Source organism: Argiope bruennichi, chromosome X1, assembly GCF_947563725.1.
Source record: "Argiope bruennichi chromosome X1, qqArgBrue1.1, whole genome shotgun sequence".
Lineage (NCBI taxonomy): Eukaryota > Metazoa > Arthropoda > Arachnida > Araneae > Araneidae > Argiope > Argiope bruennichi.
In genome coordinates, this window is record NC_079162.1 from 69,333,142 (window position 1) to 69,355,133 (window position 21,992).

General features: G+C 28.9%; 1 protein-coding gene across 1 annotated transcript in view; it reads right to left on the reverse strand.

Annotated features, from left to right (window-relative positions):
* The window catches only part of LOC129959263 (uncharacterized), a 49,949-nt gene that overhangs the window by 24,352 nt on the left and 3,605 nt on the right, over nt 1–21,992 (reverse strand). The window contains exons 3-6 of the mRNA XM_056072085.1: nt 18,292–18,359; nt 8,434–8,459; nt 6,490–6,527; nt 5,565–5,644 (exon numbers count right to left, since the gene is read on the reverse strand). Coding sequence (XP_055928060.1) covers nt 5,565–5,644; nt 6,490–6,527; nt 8,434–8,459; nt 18,292–18,359 — 212 coding nt within the window. The remainder of the gene's footprint in view (nt 1–5,564; nt 5,645–6,489; nt 6,528–8,433; nt 8,460–18,291; nt 18,360–21,992) is intronic.

The window sequence follows — 21,992 nt, forward strand, 5'->3', positions numbered from 1 at the left end:
GCAGCAAAAAAACATCTTTTTATAGAATTGTAAATGAAGAAACAGAATGTATCAACCTGGCTCCATTAACGAAAAAAAAAATTTCAGCAAGGGATTTATGATTATGGCACAGGTTTCTAACAATGCAAAATTAGAAACAAGCAGAATGGAGAAAAATGTTAAAATTCGCTTCTTGTATTGTCAAGAAAAAGTTTTAAGTGCGATATTTAACTCAGAAATTCCACTTCTATATTGCAATGACATTCAAAGTGTCAGAATAAAAAATGACTATCAAATTGAACATTTTAAAAAATGTTCTTCCAATTTAAACATTAATAATATGACCCAAAAACAGATCTAAATATGTGTAAACACCTTCTGTAGATGAGAATCCTACAATTTGGAGCCCATAATTTTACTATTTATACAGATAAGCATAAAGTGGGTTTTTCATTTAGTAACAGCCATGGATTCTGTGCCATGCTTGTTGCGAAATTTTTAATTTGAAAAGAAATATGCTAAAAGTAATCGGTTTTTAAGGTTTGAATTTTTTGATAATAAACCTTATCTAACATTATATTAAGAGAGACAAGCAACAATTAATGATTATAGTTGTATGAAACAGAATAAAACATCAAAAATCAGAAAAATATTATCCGATATGTGGCAACTGTAAAGAAGATAACGCATTTCTTATTTTCGTTGGAGGAAAAAGGTGTTATGCATTCCAAAATTTGAATATGCATGCATGTTTCATTTCATGTTGAGTAACACATCATCGAATTATTAATATAATATATGCAACATCAATATAATATATGTCAGCAATAAATAAAATATACCAAAATATTAAAATATTTTAACAATATCAGTTACCTCTTGTACATATCAGTTAGTCGGCGCGGCAATTTCTTTCTTTCTGGAGATTTTTTCGGTTTAACCTTAAAAAAATGAATTAATAATTAATCATATTTTTGCGTGAAACACAAATTAAATATGTTATATAAATTGTCAAAAAATGTTAATACTCGAAAATATTCGGGTAACAAGTTGAAACTATTGTGTCTTGCATCACAAATTGCTCCTTTGATAAGAGCTACTAAAATGTATCTGAGAGTTCAAATACCTCAAACAGTATTCATCAGCACTTAGAAGAAAGTAAAGTTTATATATTCAGTTATGGAACTGATTTTGTGCTTCATAAAAAGTTCATTATCGAAATTCATACAGTTCATTATTCGAAATTTTATTTGACCACTACATTTTTAAAGTCCCAATAAGGCAAGTAGTTCTGGAGGCATTTAATTTCGGCTCTTGTGATTTAATACATTACTAAATTTTACCACAGTAAAGAAGGAATGTTAATACTGTTGCATTTATTACATTTAATTTTCCGCACTGCTTATATTTGATAGTATCACTGTTTTAAAAGAATTATGGATCTTTTCAAGTGATGGCAATTCACACCATTCCATTTTCGGTTTATTCTTCATGCCCAGTCTTTCATGATCGCTACCTTCGATAAATTGGGTGCCATAACCTCTCAGTAAACAGCGAAGCAACCCATGCACCTCTGAGAGCACCTAATTAATTATCTGCGTGAATTTCCAATGCACCTAATTTCCTTTTGATCCATTTCGACCGGAAGAAAATTAGACCGAGTTCGATGTAGAAAAAATTACTATTCATGCCATGTAAATTTTCATTAAGTTTTCGCATTCGTGACGAATTTTGAGAATGTCTGCTCTCTATTACCATCACGTATTCGTGTGCCTGTATGGTTATCGCGGTCTCAAGCTACAACTTATTGAAGACAACTAGTTAAAATTTCCTTTCACCAGACTTTCTACTTTCACTAATTAGTGCAATTAAGTCTTGAAGGATCATTGAATCTATCTCCGATGACCATGCACAACGTCTCCCGTGCACTGTAAATCTGAATTCAAAAAATAAATTAATTAAATGTTCTCCGATTTTCCGCTCCCGTGATGACGTCGATTCGGCATATTTTATAAAATAAAGTGTTCAAAAGCCTCAAACATTTTAGATCTTTACTAGAATTAGTTTGACATTTCTTTTACTCCCCAAAAATTACACTTATGAAATAATTTCATCTAGATGATAATAGACGGCAACAAGGTTAGATAACCTTTAGTTATGGTCCGGGTTATTAAATTAAGATATTATTTATTACTTGTGTATAAAGTAATTCTTATTTTCCTTGCCAAAAAAAGAAAAAATCTGTTCGCCGACGTTACAACGTAAATTTGTGATTCTAGTTTTATTGCAATCAATTAAAGACAAGTATTAATCAACAATCTTTTAAAAATTCATGCCAAAGAAAAAAAATCCAGTAATGTACATGCATTTGACTTACCGATCTTTTCCTCTTACTTATTGGTTTCTCAGTGGTTTTTTGTATCTTTAAGTTTGGTTCTTTTGAGCTTCCTGGAACTGTAAAGGTGATATATATATATATATATATATATATATATATATATATATATATATATATATATATATATATATATATATATATATATATATATATATATATATATATATATATACTTTAATTAAGAGAATTAAAAGTGTATAAATTGCGCAAAAAGAAAATATATATATATATCCTTAAAATAATTTATATGCAGTTTAATTAAAGATACTAAAATGTTTAAAATGTTGAAGCAATTAGATCAGGAACCTGTTAGATGAAGGAAGGTGCGGGGATTTTTCCTTTATTCAATTCGTCAATTATTAGCCGTGGAGGGAATTCGCGTTCGTAAATTACTAAAGACTGCAGACGTTCGATGTTTTATTCACCGCATAAGGTCGACTGTCACTCTAAGCTTGCATCGCTCTTACAATCTCCACTTCCCTCTATGAAATGATCGATTTATTACTAAAGAAGTATTCATTTTATTCATGCCCTTATATCAACGTTTCATAAATTTTCTGAGAATTTATCTTTTGTTAAATCAAAGATTTCATGTTATATCCTTTTCATCGATCATCCTCCACTGAACATTTTTATCTACAATTTTTCCATGTAACTTTTGATAATTCAGAATTTTATCGCTTGATGTAAGACCAAATTATGTTTTCAGCACGCTTGCTTTTAATACAAAATATAATAAAGGGGAGGGGGTCAAAAATACTAAAATGTAGGTGTTGTGAACATAAAACGTGTTTAAATGTTTCCAATCATCTGAAATTATAAGTTGAAATATCTGAATAAGTTTGTCATTTTTATATAGCACGTTAATCGCTTCCTTCAGTTTTATTGGATGACGTGTTATTTGAGCGTTTCCGAGTAACTTCCAATCATTTCAAACTGTCAGCTAAAATATCTGAACAGGTTTGCCATTTTTATAGCACGTTAATTTCTTCTTTCAGTTTTATTGGTTGATGTATTAATAAATGCCTTTTAACAACAATGACGATAGGATTAATTACATAAGGTGCTAATCACTATTTTAAAAACTGTTAACTCGTTCAAAATATTTTGTGTAAACATATGCTATTTATATTTTTAGATAGACTATGTCATCATAATATTTTCTAACATCCTACAAATGATAGCGACGCGAAATTTCAGCTTTTAAATATAAGGTATTTTACATAGTAACCTAAATTTGTAAGTTACACTTTTTAATAAATTTATTCTAATGTAAATCAAGAATAATTTATCAAAGACTTGAATCCCTTATTTTAGTTTTAAATATTAAAACTAAACTAAACCAATTTCAATTTGAATAATAGCTTTTGATTTATTGTATTGATTTTTAAGGATACATTTTTCGTCTTTCTAAGTGTTAACACTTCAGTGTTTGCCATCTGCAACGGCGTTTTATGTATAGGGGCTGCGTAACATAAATTTGATCCACAACTTTTTCACAATATAAATTTAATTAGTATTATTTAACCGTACGCATGATATTTAAATCCGTCAATATTCAAACGCATTTTTCCTGTTTAGATTTTTCTGTCACCAGGAAGAAAATCTAGAAAAAACATTATATCCACCTTTTTAAAGGGAGAAAATTTCTTAATTGCCTCCTTTTTCTCTCAGTCCCTATTTTCTTCTGTAATACATGTTCATTAACATTGCAACCGTTTTTTCTTTCTCGTATACGTAGAATGTATGTATAGTAATCGTCAAAAAATTCGAACTCGAGATTCTGACGAATCTAAACATTTTAGACCTCCATGAGTTCGAAAAACACATTTTCGTTAAATAACATCAGATTTGAAACATAAAATTAAAATCTATAGTCTAGATATTTATTAAATTGTGAGCCAAATCCAAAAGGGGTGACCGTCTACCGGTCTGTCCTTTTAGAAATATTTAAAAACGATACCCAAAAACGCTTCAATATATCAAACTTGATATGTGATTTCAAGACTACAAGTGTAATTTTGTGTCACATTTTGGTTTCAATTGGTTGGGAAAAACGCATCTGGAACACAAATTCGATTTTCATATACGGTTATCCGCATACCAGGGATTAGTCGCGAAATAACTCGTCTAAGATGACAAAATAGATTCAGTAAACATGATAAATTCATGTCAAAGATATTACGTAACTATTGTACGACGATGCTATGCAAGGTGTTTTCTGGGATAACACCTTCATTAGAGAGTGCGCGAGAAAGTTTTGGGGAGACCACTTCTGCTGGTTCTATCATAAAGTTATAACAGAAAAAGATACTACAAATATTAGAAACGATGTTTTAAGCGTTTATCCACTGAAGAAAATTTTTTCGATGGTATTTAATTTAAAAGTAAATAACAAAATGAAAAATAATTGATGGAAAATAATTAATTGAAAATATCGCACAATGAAATTTTTCTTTAAAGCAAACACGAAAAAATTTCATACAACAGTTTTATCTTTACACTTCATAATTTTTTTTTCTTCAATCGCTTACCAAGTGTGGATTATCTTAACTAATTATTAAATTATCCAAAATTATTAAAATAAGCAAAATTTAATTATATAGAAATATTTGCTGCACACCATAGCAAGACAAATTACAGTACCCTGAAGATGCACAAGAATGATGATTGCGAGGATAAAGAAAAATGAATATTTTATTACTGAAAATTCAAGAAGAATTATAATGTTAAATGGGAATGTTATGGACATTCGAATATTCTCTAATTTATTAAGTGTTCCTTGGAGTAAAGAAATTCATTAAGAGTTACTCTTCAATAGAATTAGTTCTAAATTACTCATGGTAATACATTTTCAGATTTCTGCAGTAAAATATGATTCTAGAATTTGTGATTAGTTATTTTATAGCTTTTAAATTCTTGGTATTGACTAATAAAAAAGAAATCCTGGTCTCATTAACTCTACAAAAATTAAAGCTTTAATGCCATTTGCATGTATAACATTTTATCTTATGCGATGCTCTAGCCATTCTTTTAAAAATGTCGCTGAAAAAATTTAATTAAAAGTAGCCTAAAGATATTTGTGTTACATTGATTAATATATAGAACTGAAGCTATATTAAGGAAAATTACTGAGGCTATATGAAGGAAAATAGAAAAAGAAATAAGCGAAAAAATGTCTACTTACTATCGTCACGTTCACTTGAAATTCCTTGTTGAGAAGGCCCTGGATTATTCCCTTCCGGAAGTGAAGTGACATTCCGTTCACTATAAAAATTTGTATGATGCTATTATTTGATCTTTTTAAATATTAGTTTTATCTTTAAGTTTAAATTAAAAAATGTGCTGTTCTAAGAAAGTGAGACGGACTTAAGCAACTGAAATTAAATTTGAGTTGAATTTGCCAAAAAATGAACAATTAATTATATTTCATAAATTTGAAAATTTTTAAAAATAAGATTTTCTTTAAAATAAAACCTTTATATTTAAAAAAAAGTTCAAATTTATAAAAATGTCATTTTTTAAAAAGTCCTTTAAATTCGAGTGCATTTTCTATCTACTTTAAATCTGTCTATGCTTTATTTATTTCAGAAAATACTTCTCTCCTGCCTTTTTTGCATTTAATAACAGATTACTACAATTTTTCTACTGTTCCTGATGTTATCCTTGGAGGACATAATTAAACTTAGGAAAAATAAAATTTTGAAAAAAATATGTGACTTTACAACTATTGAAAAAGAAATATTATGCTTCATTAAAATGTTGATGCTGAGTATTCTTTAAATCGTTAAAATTTGATAAATTCATTTTAATTTTCATCTAATGACTTCTGAGCGTATATAAACTTATTATTATTTCTAGTATTAGAAGTTTAACTAGAAAAATTAACGATATCTGAACACTAGAATGTAAAAAAGAAATTATTTTCTCCGATTTGATAAGAGAAAAATTACATTAAATAATGTAAAATTTCGTTATTCAAGTATTTCAAACGTCAGTACAGAATATAACATAATCAGACAGGCAATAAATAAGTAAACAGAAAATACCGTTAAATTACACAAATCTAACCATTTGAGTAAAATGTTATCATAAAATATATAACCAAATACCTTGAAGTTACTTTCTGTACTTCATCGAGGTTTTCTTCCTGTACAAATAAAATTAACATTAGTATTTGACGAAAATCACAAAATAAGTCAGCTAAATTAATAATGTATAAATATGAAAACTTTTACTTTATTAACGTTTTCATCTAAATTCTTCGTCTTTTTATTAAGATTTCTCAAAATTCAGACTTTATAATATAAAATCGATACGATGGATTATTATTCTGAAGCCGAACCACAAAAGAAACTAGTGGTCTTTATGAAAAAATGTCAGAAATGCATTTATATGATTACTTTAGAGAAAGAAATGAGTTTTACATTAGCAGCTCTTAAATGATGCAATGGAAGCATTTTGGCATCAAGTATATCTCGAATATTACATTAATCGTCAAAAATCATAATATTAAAAAAAAACTATTAATTTTCTGTTTTGAAAGAAAGTATTCATTTATCGGTTCATTTTATACGCTATCTGTTAATGTCATTTTTTTTAATCATATACATTATCAAGTTGATTTCACCCCTTTTTCTTTTTTCAGAGGAAGTGAGAATTTGTTAAAATTTTACGCTCGTGCCTAACTTTTCGCAATTTCAGGGTACGAGTAAACAACGTAATTTCAACTTCCTGACCAATCCTGAGCGGTCCTGCACAAGGAAGTTTGCTCTCTCCAATGTCTTTTAACATTTATGTTAACGACTTACCAAGAATTAGGAATAGTCACTAAACAATTTTTGCAGACGATACCACTATTCTAACAAAGCAAAGGAGTCCACAAATAATCACAAAACAACTACAACAATACATGACTCTTTTGCAGTGCCGGATCTTCGGCTGGAAAATAAAAGTCAGCTCTAATAAATGCACGTGCCTCCTTTTCTCTAAGAAAAATGGAAAAGGCCCGACTTAAACCCAATCCTAATTTTCCCCTGGGTAGAAGAGTATAATTGCCTAGGGTTAGTTTTAGACTTAAAATTAGCCTTTAATAGTCATATTAAAGCGGCCCTCACCAAAGCTACGGTAATGCGTGTTAAATTCAACAGCTTAATTGCTCCATGGAGTAAGTTATCGAGGCTATAAGTTAGTTAGGCTCAAGCATCTGCTTTACAAAGCAATTTTAAATCCAGTGTTGATGTATTCAAATGACTCTCAAATTTCTGGGGGGCAACTTCAGCCCCAAACATTAAGAAGTTTCAAATTTTAAAAAAATAAACATCTGATGAAGATTATTAATGCGCCCTTATACGTTAGTAGGAAAAATTTCCGGAATTTATTAAAAGAACTTCAATTAAGTTATTCGAAAAATTACCGAGTTACTTCAACTGTTAGCATATGATTTTGCTCTTCCCAGCTCCAGAAAAAGACTTCGGGCTGCTATTCATAGTATTTATATTAATTTTCCGTCTATAAAAAGACTGAGAATCTCTACTCTGTTGAAAATCTGGTGGATAAAAGATTTTCAAAATGATGTCTGTTTCGGTCTCAGATAGCTACGATGAGCTAGCTACACGCGTGAAATTTTCTGGATTTTTTCAAAAATAATTAATAAAAATAGTTAATTAAATCAGACCCCGTAGAAAGGCACGTGCAACTTGAATGCAATAAAGTTCTCTATTCCCCCATAAATAATCAAAATATTATGATTCTATTCAAATAATTATATCATAATAATTTATTAAATAATTATACCAATTTTCATGACGTTAGAACTTTATGCGCTCGTCTAAACTAGTAAAATTAATTTTAATCTTTCCCTAAAACTTACAAATTATAATTGCTATTCAAAATTATGATGTAGAGGTGCTCGTGACCACTTTGTCACAATAAATTTCGTAATTTTAATTTTAATTCAATTAGGTAAAAGTTTTAATTTTATTAGCTTATAATTTCAAAAAAATCATTTAAAAGACAAAAGAAAAATTTCAGAAGCGCACATGCTTTTAGCTTACCTTTATTTTTCTTGATTTCGGACCTCCTAAAAATAATAAAAAAAAAAAACATTTTTCAAAAAACTTAAAATATGAATTAAACAAATACCAAAATATAAGAAATTAACTCGGAATTTCCAAATTTTGTGTCGAATTTTATAAAATCTCATGAAAATAATAAATATTATGCAACAATGTTTCATCATTTTAAGTATAGAATTCCTTAATAACAACCGAAATTATGCTTATCAATGAATCATTTTTTATGTTTGTAAAGAATGAGATCTTGTAATTTATTTCCTTCCATATTTCTAAAAGAATCAGCATTAGCTCATTATATAAAGTGTTGTTTAAGTATTAATAATTTTGATGATTTCCACTCTGTACTTAATCGGATTTATTTAATCGGATATAGAAAATTTTGCCGATTTAATTCCCAACATAAACTTGACTCAATAGCTGCGTCTTAATTCAGAACTGATTCCGGAAGGTCTCACTGATAGTCTTCCAATCCAATTAAAATAATTAGTAATCATTAAATCCTATTCTACTCCTTTAAAATGGTTTACAATTACAGCTAAAGTTTTAAAAATGGAAGAACCTTCTGAATTGGAAGATTGTCAGGAATAATGAAACATTAATCAGAGCAAGACAAATAACATTCTTTATACCTAGCAAAATTTTGATAGATTTCAATCTGCCTTTGTACCTCGAGCTCGATATTATTTTAGCGAAACTATCAAAATTTAACAAGGCCACTTCAAACGATTCGGGTTACCAAGGATTTCACCAACATCATAATTTATATTTCCAACAACCGTCTTCCTGTAGAATTTGTACTCGACAAGGCATTTCTAATTTCTATCATTGGGCCAAGTGTGTCGTTTTCGATAACCCAAATTTGAGACTAATCTTCGCATAACAGCTAAGTCGGCTTCTCCATACATAGATTTCTTTCTTAGCTCTTCAAAAAATCCCAAAATGGAAATAAAATACTTTTACTGGCCTAGTAAGGGAACAATTATTAGTCTTTATCAAGTCTAATCATTGTTCTAATCTGTTGCATCTAGCTAATTTGAGCAATGTGTCTAACCATCATACTTTACTTCATAATGTAAGTATTGATACTGACATAGGATGCACTCTCTCTATCTGCAAATAATATGAAAAAAAAAATAATAACTTAATTTACCGACAGAAAATGTAAACCCAATTCGCATCAAACAAGCTCCGGGAACGTTCCAGTTAACCCAAATCTGTGATATTCATTTAACTGATAAAAAAAAAATGAAAATGTCAAGTAACACATATTTGAAAACCCTTTACAATGTATTATCGTAGAGACATCAGATTGTAGTTTATGTAAATTAGTTATAAATTGTGATAATAATAAAATATTGCAAAATGAAAAAATTATTACAAACTTGAGTACTAATAATAATTCAGTGTCTTTGCATTTTATTGAAAATACTAACAACACTGATGATAATGAGGTAAGGTAGCGAATACCTCAAAGGAAATTTTTTTTCATATCTGATTGTAAACAAACTGTCTAATTCTGTGTTATTAGTATCTATTTATCAGAATATTCTCATGTTTTTGCAAAAAATAAATATAATCTTTGCAGAATAAGAATAGAGTTCCCTAGAATATTTTTAACACCTGATTTACCAGTTTCACGCAGGACTTAAAGAACCTTTGTTACTGATAAAATTGAGACAGATAAGCAGATAAAACAACTGTTGACGGTAGGTTTCATAAAAGAATCTACAAGTAATCTCCTGTAACTTTAGCACGTAAAAGAGATGAAAATAGAAAAAAATCGTCTTTGTCTTGATTATCGTAAAATGAATTCTCTTTCTAAATCTGATGCAGAGCCTCTACCTTGAACAGATTCTTTATTAGACGAAATAAGTACTGCTAAATTTTTTTTCAAGTTTGGATCTAGTATCTGGTTATTGGCGCATACAATTCCATGGATAAAATAAACAAAAATTGGCCTTTGTAACTACTGTAGGTTTATTCAAATTTCAAGTATTCCATTTGGCTTTAAAAATGCACCTGCGATATTTAATAGTACTATTCGTAAAATTCCGAATAAATATAAATTTTTAAATTTTGCATGTCACTATTTTGATGCCATAGTAGTTTTTCTCTAATTCATTACAAATACACTATGATAATTTAAAACAGATTTTTTCGAATGTGGGAAAAAAACATTAAATTCAAATTTTGTAAATGTGTATTTGCTGAAGGCAAAATTAATTTCTTTTTAATATGAAGTCAAATAAAGATTCATTTCCCTTGATAAACATGATATTGGAAGACTATAAAAAAATTACAACCTCCAAAAAAAGTAAAACAATTTCAAGGTGTTTTTTTTTGTTTGTTTTTTGTTCTGTCGATGCGTAAAATAAGTTTATTATTTTCTTGTGCTAATTTTTTTTTTTTTTTTTTTTTGATTTTGAGAGCCCTTAAATAATCTTCTTAAAAAAAGATCGACCATGTAATAGACTGAAGAATACTTTAAAAGTTTTTGAATTATTGAAAAATAAATTAATAACTAAATCGGTGCTACAGTTATATAAACCTAATTTTTAATTTTCTGTGATGCATCTCAAGTAGCCATTGGAGCTGTTCTAAAACAGCCTGATAGTTCTGGTAAATTAAATCCTGTTATCTTATCATTCAAGAATTTTACACCCTTATAAAAATTATTACGTAACTGAGTTGTTATGTTTAGCAATAGTAAATGCTCTTTATAAATTTTAATACTATTTACATGGGGAAAAATTTATAATTCATACTGATCAAGCTGCCCTTGTTTAGCTTTAAAATGTTAAATATTTCAGGGGAAAGTTATTTTTTTGGTGTTTCAAACTAAATACGTTTGATTATGAAATTAAATACTTAAAGGGAACAGCTAATTTTGAAGTTGGTATTTATTAAGGCATCCTACCACTCAATATCTCCAGCATTATGTGCATTTATTGGAGTTGGAAGAAATAAAACATTATCAAAATTTACAAAATTTGAATAACTTTAAATTTAAAAATATTGATGATGTATTTGTAGCTAGAAAACAAAAACTGTTTAAAATAATTATACTTTTTTCTCTTAAGAGGAAAGTTTCACAAAATGCTCATGAGTAATTTGGGCATTTAGGCACTCAAAAAATGGAAAATCTGAATACTGTCTAAAATTATATTCTCCCAAGATGTTGCTCTTTTTTTCAAGCATTCTGATGCTTGCCAATTAAACAAAAGAAAAGGCAAAAAAAGATTTGACATTTTATAAAGTTGTGTCCCCTACAATCATGAACATCTTTCTGTCGATACTTTCGGTGGATTTATTTATTATAATTTAGCTAAATAAATTTCATATAGTAAGGTGGCAATTTAATTCCTAGAAAGGACGCTCTTTTCCTTTATGATGACGATGTGATAAGTGCCATCACAACAAGTATTAAAGCATAGTAGTCTTATTGAGGCGTTAATATACGGTCAACCTCCCGATTAATATCTATCTCTTTCTGGGGTTTTTTTTAACCGGTTATTCTGATAGAAATAAATATTTCTAAACGGAAAGTGAAAGAGAAGAATTACATTCCCTTTCTTGATGTTCTTATTTTAGGCCTTTGAATATCACCCATTAAAAATGCTAGTTAGTTACTAAGTGAGACAAATGCTTTTCTTTTCATACTTACGTAAAAGCATTTTTATACCATTTATTGAAGTATTAATGCTTATTACAAGAGTATTTTCATTCTCATGTTCATTATTTTCATGTCCAAGTATTCTATATAAAATCATAATTATGTTGATATTTTATTATTGTATATGTTCAATTCTCTAGCCCACTATTCCATTCCTAAATTGATACTTTTCGCGAATCAAATTTCCTATAATTAAACGATTTCGCATACAAACATACCTAGAGACAATTCTCATCGAGTAAAAACTATCAGCTGAACTTCTGCAGGCAACGTTACGTTACATATTTTATTAATATTTTTGTTATTATTGTTGGTCATCTAAGTTTATATAATATTTTTAAAGTAAAACTCATAGCTGTCTATTTATATCTCTAGTCTCCTTGTTGAAATAAATTTTTATATTATGTAAAGATAAAGGAAACTTAGGTATCATTTTTAATATGCATTTAAATGTTAAATTCTTCCTTGGGCACAAGATAGGGCTGTGTTTCGAAGGGCCCCGACAAACATCAACAGCTTGCAGCTTGCGTGGAGTGAAAATTGTAACGGTATCTCTAAATTTAATTTAAATCTTTATTAATTTCCAATTTTTTTATCTTAAATTAGTCCATGTTAATTTATTCTGAAATTTCTCTTATTTCCTGAAATTGAAAATTATGAGAGATAAAAATTGTTGGTTTGCGAGTTTGAAAACAAAATTGTAACTAGCTAAAAATTGTAAAAGCAAAGTCCAATGCATATTTTGTGGTAGAAAGTATAACATTGTTTGTTGTCCAGAATTTAAAAAGAAATCGAAAGTCGCTGTCGAGTGGAAACAAGAATATTACGAAAGTAGCACTCTTTCATCAACATGTACTTCAGGAAGGGTTTTGCTTCAAACTTTAGTGGTTGCTATTCAACATGAAGGGAAGAAACTTCATCTACTAACTTTGATCGATACTAGATCCGAATATTCCTATGTTTTAGTTTTAAAATCAACAGTAGAATCCTTAGGACTAGAATCAGAAGCTCATAGAAAATTAACACTCGTTGTGTTTGGAGGAAGAAAATCTGATATGAAATCTGATAGAAAATCAATGTTGAGAATTTGCTTATCGGTTTTAGCTGTAAAATTCCTGTTTTAGATCAGCCTAATATTTGTGGATCTATATCTAGTCTACAGAAAGGATCATGGATATCAAAATTAGCTGAAAAGGGAATTCATATCACAGATGTTGATTGTGTCAACTCGCAGACTGATCTTTTGATAGGCTCAGACTTTGCTGGAAATAATTATATTAAAAAAATACAGAAATTAAGAACAGGCATTTTTGCTATGGAAACATTGCTCGGATGAGTTTTAATGGGAAAATTGCAAACAACTAGTAGTGAAAATTCTATTGCTGCTGTAGTTACTTCCCTCTTAATTCACAATCAAGAAATCTGAAACCTCTGATAATTAGAAGCCATTGGCATTAAAGATCCCTTTGAATGGAAATTGAGAAGTGAAATTGATTAGATCACTAAACGATCATTTTATGGCAAATTTAAGAAAATATGACGAGGGAAGATATGAAGTGAAATTACCATGGGTGCATTACAAAATTCTTACTGAGTGTAGAGATATGGCTAACAGAAGACTAGAAAGACAACAACTAAATTAAAATTAAAACGAAAACATGATGCATAAAATATGGTGTTCGAGGAGTGGTTAAAAGAAGATATAACTGAAAAGGTGCCACTTGAAGAACTGGCTAATTCTGGTTGCTACTTGCCACACAGAGGGATTTTTAAGGAAAATTCAACAACTAAGGTCAGACCAGTTTTCGACGCATTAAATGGAAAGACAGGCTTTCCTTCACTCAATGATTACCTTCAAAAAGGACCTAACACCTAAGAATTGATACCGTCATTGTTAGTAAGGGAGAGAGAAAAAAGAATTGGTGTTATATCTGACATAAAAAGGGCTTTTTTACAGATAAGCATTTCCGAAGAATAACAGGATTATTTTTTATTTCTGTAGTGAAATTATAGTTCAAGTAAAGAAATTCAAGTTTTTAGACACCGCAGAGTAGTTTTCGGAAATACCTACAGTCCTTTTATTCTTGAAGCAGTCATTCGGCATCATCTGGAGAACACATGTAAAGAACGTAAAAAAATCGCAGAAAAGTTATTAAGATCGTTTTCTGTTGATAACTGTGTCAGTTCATCAGACGCAGAAAGTGAAATTTAGCATTTTATAGAAGTTTCTACACAAGCTATGGCAAATGCTAAATTTGAATTAGGAATTTACCGATTTCAATGCCTCAATTCCAGAACATCTCATGTCTTAGGAATGCTGTGGAATCGTAAAAATGACACTTTATTTTGTGAAGTTTGATTTAAGTATTGAAGTGAGGGAACCATTTACTCGAAGAAAGTTACTTTCTCTTGCACAAAGAATTTTTGATCCAACTGGGTTTTGTTGTCCTATAACATTTTATCCAAAATTACTTCTTGAGGAAAGTTGCAATTCAAAACTCGGTTGGGATGATGGGCTGTCAAAAGATGTAACTGAAAAGTTTATGAAGTGGTCCAAAGATCTTCATCGTTTGAAATCGGTAGAAATTCCAAGATATATGTCAATGGACAACTGTATATCGATTAGCCTTCATACACTCTCTGATCCATCTAAATTGTCTTATTTAACAGTCATTTTCTTGAGGAGTGAAAGTGAAAATCAAGTTTTAGTGCAATTGGTGCTTGCAAAAGCAAGAATCGCGCCTCTGAAAGCAATGTCAATTCCTAAACTAGAATTAAAGGCATGTAAAATAGGTGTACGTCTTACTCATATGGTAAAAATGGCTCTAAGTATCAAAGGCATTGAAGAATATTATTGGACAACTTCAGTGTTGTATTGGATAAGTCACGACGATGCATGGACTGTGTTTGTAAAAAATCGAGTTAAAGAAATAAGAAATCTTAAACACCGAACAAGGTGGCGACATGTACCAGGCACTGAGAATTCTGCTGGCGTGCCATCAAGAGTTTGTTCAGTGAAGAAACTAATAGAATCTCGTTGGTGGAAGGGTCATCAGTATCTGAAGTTGTCGGAAAAAGAATGGCCTCATTCTACTCCAACTGATGACAAAGATTGTTGATTCTGAAAGGCGCAAGGCAATAGTAACGGTATTAAGTCATGTCAATGAATTTTCTTCAAGAGTTTTCAGCTACTTTTCAAAGTACACCAAAATTTTAAGAATGATCGGGTGGATGTACAGGTTCGTAGAAAAGTCACGAAAGAAAAGAGAACATGTAGAGCTTAAGGTTCGTGAGCTAGAAAGAGCATAAAATTGAATAATAAAACTGATACAACTAGACTTTTTTTCATCTAAGGATATCAAAAAGTTAATCCATGTATGTTTAAAGATGAAAGAAGAATTTTGCGAGTCAAGACAAAATTGACAGAGAAGAAAGATTTAGAAAACTTTAAGTATCCAATTTTATTTCTAAATATACATAAATTAGTTAAATTAATCATCCTAGAACATCAATTGATTTTACATCATGTGGGACTTCATCCACTATTAACGAATCTATGATAGAAATGTTGGGTCATAAACGAAAGAAAAACAATAAGATGAGCTATTTCTAGATGCATTGTTTGTAGATGACACAGCGCGAAAGCAATGAGAACAGTTTCTGTGACATTCCCAGAAGACAGAGTCGTAGGAGTAGACTTAACAGGCCCTCTTCTTCTTAAAGATGGGACAAAAGCGTTGTTTGTTTTATATACCTGCACTGTATTCGGAGCTATTTATCTGGAACTGATAACTTCTCTATTTACTGATTGCTTTCTCTTAAGTTTACAAAGATTCATTGAAAGATGTGGACGTCCTCAAGTAATTTATAGCCATAATGGCATGAACTGCACAGGACCTAATAATCTTCTTAAAGCTATTGATTGGAAAATGATTGAAAGTGAAGCAGCTAATAGAAGAATTGCGTGGAAGTTCAATCCACCCTCTGCTTGCTGGTGGGGTGGTTTCTGGGAACGTTTAATAGAAATCGTTAAGAAAATACTAAGAAAAGTCTTGAAGAATGCCTCACTAACTTATGAAGAGATACTGAGTTTACTTTGCGAATGTGAAGTTATAGTTAATTCGGGACCGTCAACTGATGCATCGGAAGATTCAAAAGAGTTAAAACCAATACTCCCTGCAATGTTCCTGCAAGAAATTCCAGAAGTTGGTGTGCCAGACCTTGACCATACAGACAAGATAAATTTAACAAGAACATTACGATATCAGCAAAAACTTCGAGAAGAGTTGAGAAAACGTTTTAGAGTAGAATATCTTGGATATTTCATTCTCAAGCAAACAAATGAAAATTCATCTTTTGAATTAAAAGTTGTTGACATAGTTTTAATCGAAAACGAAGATAAGAAGAGAGTATTTTGGCCTTTGGGACGAATAGTCATGTTGTATCCAGGGGGGGGGGGGATAATAACGTCAGACTAGTTAAAGTTAGGGCATCGAATGAAGAGGTTCTAAGACTGATTCAACTCTTATATTCATTAGAAATAGAACCAGAATCCGAAGTAAGTCCTAAAAAGACAGATGTCACACAGGGAAAATAAATCCCTACAATTCTTCAAGAGATATTAAAGGAGATAATTGCCAGAAGTGGGCGAGCTAAAAAGTTGCCGTTTGAGATTTAAGGACTTTGAGCTTTCAAAAATTGACTTTTAAGGGAACGTTAATGGACTTTAAGGTTAAATTTTAGCATAGTTAAAAAATTGTTTTGATAAAATTTGTGTAATCAAAAGGTTGAAGTATGTTAAGTACAATCACCTATATATGTAGCCACTTAACTAGCATAGTATTATTTTCTTTTAGTTTTGTTTTGAGCGGCAAAAGCTTTTGTAATTTAAGCTTGTTTTGGTTTTTTTTATAAGTTAACTTGACTAAAGAAAATGGTGAACATTTATTCTCGTATCTGACAATGTAAGCTATTGGAGCCCTTCGGATAACTAATAAATTTTGAGTTTGTTGTAATTTTAAATTTGTTAAGTTTTTGTAAATTTTAAGTTTCTTGTTTATCATACGAGATCTATTTTATTAGTTCTCTATTTAATGGCTTTCTTTTATTTAAAAAATTTATTTTTAAGAAATTTTATTTCCACGAAACAATTATTAAAACGAAAATTGAAATTAACTCTGAAATCTTCATTGAAAATAAGAGGTCGAGTTTTCTGCAAAAGAATTTTTAAATAAAGTAGATGTCTGTAGTTATAACAAAAGGACAAACTTTATCATAATACTAGAATTTATTGGCCCTGCAGGAATATAAAGCTCAAACTTTGAAATTAACTGCTACTTTAACTGTTTACTCAAAAATTTAGGTGTCATTTTAGCGCGGGTTTTTTTTTTTTTTTTTTGTGTGTGTGTGTGTGTGTGTGGAAATTATGCATTGAATCTTTTGTTTTTAAACCGTGTTAAAAAATATATTTATGAAAAAAAAATGAAGGATTCAAAGAAGTGCAAGTATTATTTAAAAATATCTGTAATTAGAGAAATGTGTTAATATTTTAATAGGAATGGGTTAACAAATATATTTTCTTATATATGAATCATGAAGTCTTAAGTTCTGCATATAGATTTTAAGTTAAACCGTAAGTTACAGTTGTTGATTATTTCACTAAAATTCAAAATGATTTTTTTAAGTAAAATTTTCAAAAAATTTTAAATTATCAAGTATTGTTATATTAATCTTAGATGATATGGTAATACTTTAGTTCAATTTCCTCTTAAATAATTCGAATACTCGAAAAGTATTTCATGGTATAAAATAAATTAATACAAGTTATTTTTATTGTTAAATTATACACCTAGTATTAGGTTAATAGAAACAAATATTCCTCTTCCAATATGATGTTAATTATAGAATTCTTTAAAACTATTTATTAATTCAAGTATAAATGTATTTTGATGTTAATAACTTTTAAATAGTTTATATTTTTTTAAATATTTTACACACTAATTCTAGTTTATTGATTTAATATCATCTAAATATCACTTAACTAAAAAAAAAAATATTTAAAAAAGATAAAGTTGTGTTAAATTAGATTGAATATTATAAGCAAATTGTTAATTTTTAGATGAAAATTAGGACATTAAAATAATAATAAATTTTTTTGAACTTACCAGAAGTTTTTACTTCCGAAGATTTTTCCTTGAATTTTCTCGTCCTTTTCACATTTTTTGATTGATTCCTATAAAAAAATGCACATTTTATATTATTTAGTATTTCTTATATAGCTCTAATTAATCCATAAATTCATATAGAATGTGCATCGGACTGGATAATAGAATACTTAAATTCATTATAGAAGAAATTTAAAATTTTCCTTTAAAAATCATATTTTGGAAAAAAATAGCATTTGTACTTAAGATTTAATTATCATAAATCGCATGTTTTCCTGTATGTTGTTTTTCAAGAGTCATTTAAAAATCTAAGCAGTTTAGTTTGTTTGTGTGTATTATATCATTCATTGCTATTATCAGTAATAAAGTGATTTTTTCTTTCTTTCTGTTCTCTGTTTTAGGAATTATTAAAAAAAACTTTTGTTGCTATCACTGATAATAAACAATAATAAAAATAAAAATGATCAAGTTTATAACTTTCTTATATAATACAATAATAAAAATGATTAAATTTATATAAGAAATTATTATTTACTAACTATTAAAATCTAAAAATTTTTTATATGAAAAAAATCAATGATTATGAAATTTGATTTTGTGTGATATTTAAATTTCAGTATTTGAAGCACATCAGCAATAATAGAGGTAATTTAAAAAAGCAAATCAAAGTGAAATATTATTAAATTTTAGGAAGCATTACTACTTATGCAGTTACACATATAACTATTATTAAACAAAAATATGTTATGATAATGAAATATTTAGTAATATTTGGTATACTAACCATGTATAGAAATGACAAACATGCCTTTCTTATATTGATGTTCATTATAACAATTTTTTTATCATGAATAGTACTATTGAATATTAATATCGAATCTGAATTCATCATAGAAAAAGAGAAAGTTTGGAAATAAAGTTGATAAAAAATGTATACATGATAATCTATTTTTTACTCAGTATCTGCTCTAAAAAAATTGAAGCTTAAATATAGAACAGGACAGAAAGTCTTTTAACTCAATCTCATCTGTTTGTGTCCTTTATAAATTTTTTTTAAAAAATCAAATCATCCAAATGATAAAGATTGTAGCAACTTTGCGCAGCTGCATTTTGGAAATGAGATTCTTACTCATACCTTGTGGCAATAAATGTCATTCTTGACTTAGCTATGACTTCAAATGTGGTGGAGCCTCAGAAAAAGGTGCACATTTCTGTTATTTAGCTGTATTATTATTAGTAGTATAGTTATTTGAGAAATCTGCTTGATATCTGAAATATTTTCTATTTGCTGAGTTTTGTGTGCCCTTGTATTATTGTGCATAAAAAGAAAATCATTTCCTCAAGCTTTTTAGTACATAGTTGATTCAATAACAAGAGGTTAGTGGGTTCTCTCCTGTTGAAGAATTATTGAAAATCATTGTGCTTTGCATTTGAGTTTATCAATGAAGACATGATGGTTTTATCAACTGTTTTCAAGAATGATATTTTTATATTAAATGTTACGCATATAATGTTCAGTTATTCTTTTTCTTTTACATAGCCTTTTTATGTTAGATTACATTTTAACAAAAATACCACTTTTTATAAGTTATTAGAATTTTCACTGAGAAAATAAATCCATTTAGTATTTCATATATTTTAAGTTTTTTCATTTGCACTTGTGGCTTTCACCTGGAATAAATTAAACGAGATTGTTCCTATTTTTCGTATTTAATGTCAAACAGAATATGGTTTGAGAAATTCAATGAACTAGAATAGTGGTCTTTTTATAAAATTACATTTCATAATTATAATAAAATTTAAGATACCAGCAACATAAAATATTTTTATAAATATTATACCTCTCTGTTTCTTTGTGCCATTTTATAAAAATAAGAATGTGGTTGTTTTAATTAAGCATATTAACTCTATTATCACCTTTTGGATTCATAAAAGAAGTAGCTGATCATCATTGAACTATTATTTTTTCATTTCAACAGACTTTAAATGTTATTTTTTTTAAAGCACCTGTTACTAATACCTATTTTCCAGCAATAACCTCAGTACTTACTTTTTTTTTTTTTGTTGTTGTTCATTTGATTTTTCATAACAACTATTTTCTGACCCAGTCTGGTACTGTATTTGTATGTATATTAATATACTGTGGACTGATAATACCATACTCTATTTCACCGTAACTTGGCAATATTGTAAAAGGCAGAAAATGTGACGCTCCGCGTTGGAAAAGAGTTCCCCATCCATTTTGACTTTAAAATAGCAAAAATGCGTAGAAATTTATCAAATAATATCATAAATTACAGAAATCCTTTTTTTATTAGAAATTATTTAAAATTATTCTCAAGTTAAAAGTGCTTATCTGTTAAGTATTTTGTAAATAAAGCGAACGAATAAAACCAAGCGATTGACATAATGAATTCCACTTTGACTAGAACTGGTCATCAAGGTCAAATATTTGGCGCGTGTTTCTTGTACGTTTCCGCCAACTTTGCTTCATTCAGTTCACAACCGTTATTATCAAAACTCGTACATTTTTATTCTTGCTTTTTTACCAGCTGATATTTTTGATACTGTTAATCACATTAGTAGTTATTAGTTTCGATTGTTGAATATTTATTCAATTCATCATTTCTATTCACTGCTAAAATGTCTGAAAAAGTGTTATCACAGACTGCTCTGTGCACGCCGATTGAAACCAACAAAAAGTGCAGCACGCAGAAACATATTAAATATTTATTCTCGATTCCGAGAAGAAAACCCTCAAGATTCTATGAACCAAATCGTCGATAAAGTTTCGCATCTTACAAGTGTTTCGCTAAGAACAGTTTTCCGTTTGAGAAAAGAAATAAAGGCATCCAGTCCTTTAAGTAACCATGGAAAGACTTAAAGCATGGATTTTTCGTCAAATACAGGATAATGTAAAATCATCATATTTAATATGATGATTTTACATTATCCTGTATTTGACGAAAAATCCATGCTTTTTTTCGGAGAAATGAGATCCCAACATTAGATAAAGTTTTAAAAGATGTGAACGATGATACAGATATCTTTTCGAAAAACATTAGCCGAATTATGCTTTACAGAATACTGAAAGATTTGGGATTTTCTTTTGGAAAACGGTGAAACGAAATGAAATAATTTTAATAATTTATTAAAATAATGTATCAATAATATTGGACAAAATAAGGAAAAAAATTAATTCTCTGATTTAAAATGATAATAAAGTAAATAAATATTTACTATTTGGCGAAAAATTTGCGAGATAAAGTTTCGCCAGCAATCTGCATTTCTAGTAACAATGTAGTTTACAGTAACCCAGTTCCCCTGACAACGACTGTGATTCGGCATGCCTAGAATATACTCTACTGCCAAGTTAGGGTGGAACAGAGTATAAATATATTTTTTCTCCAATATAAAATATATGCTATATAACTATAGAGAATTGATTTAATGTGTGATAATTGTAACATTGGTTTTGCTAAATTTTCCTCAAATCAAGAAACTGAAGGGGAAAGATTGCAATCAGATGTTTGTTACTTCACTAAAAATTTCATGAAATTATATAATTTCTAATAACACTAGGTATGTCGGGTAGCATAAAATAAGTTTTAATTTATATCAGTATAAAATTCTTCTATATTTTACATTCATATTCATGTTTTCTTTGAATTTTTATAAAAATTTATTTACTAAATTACTTG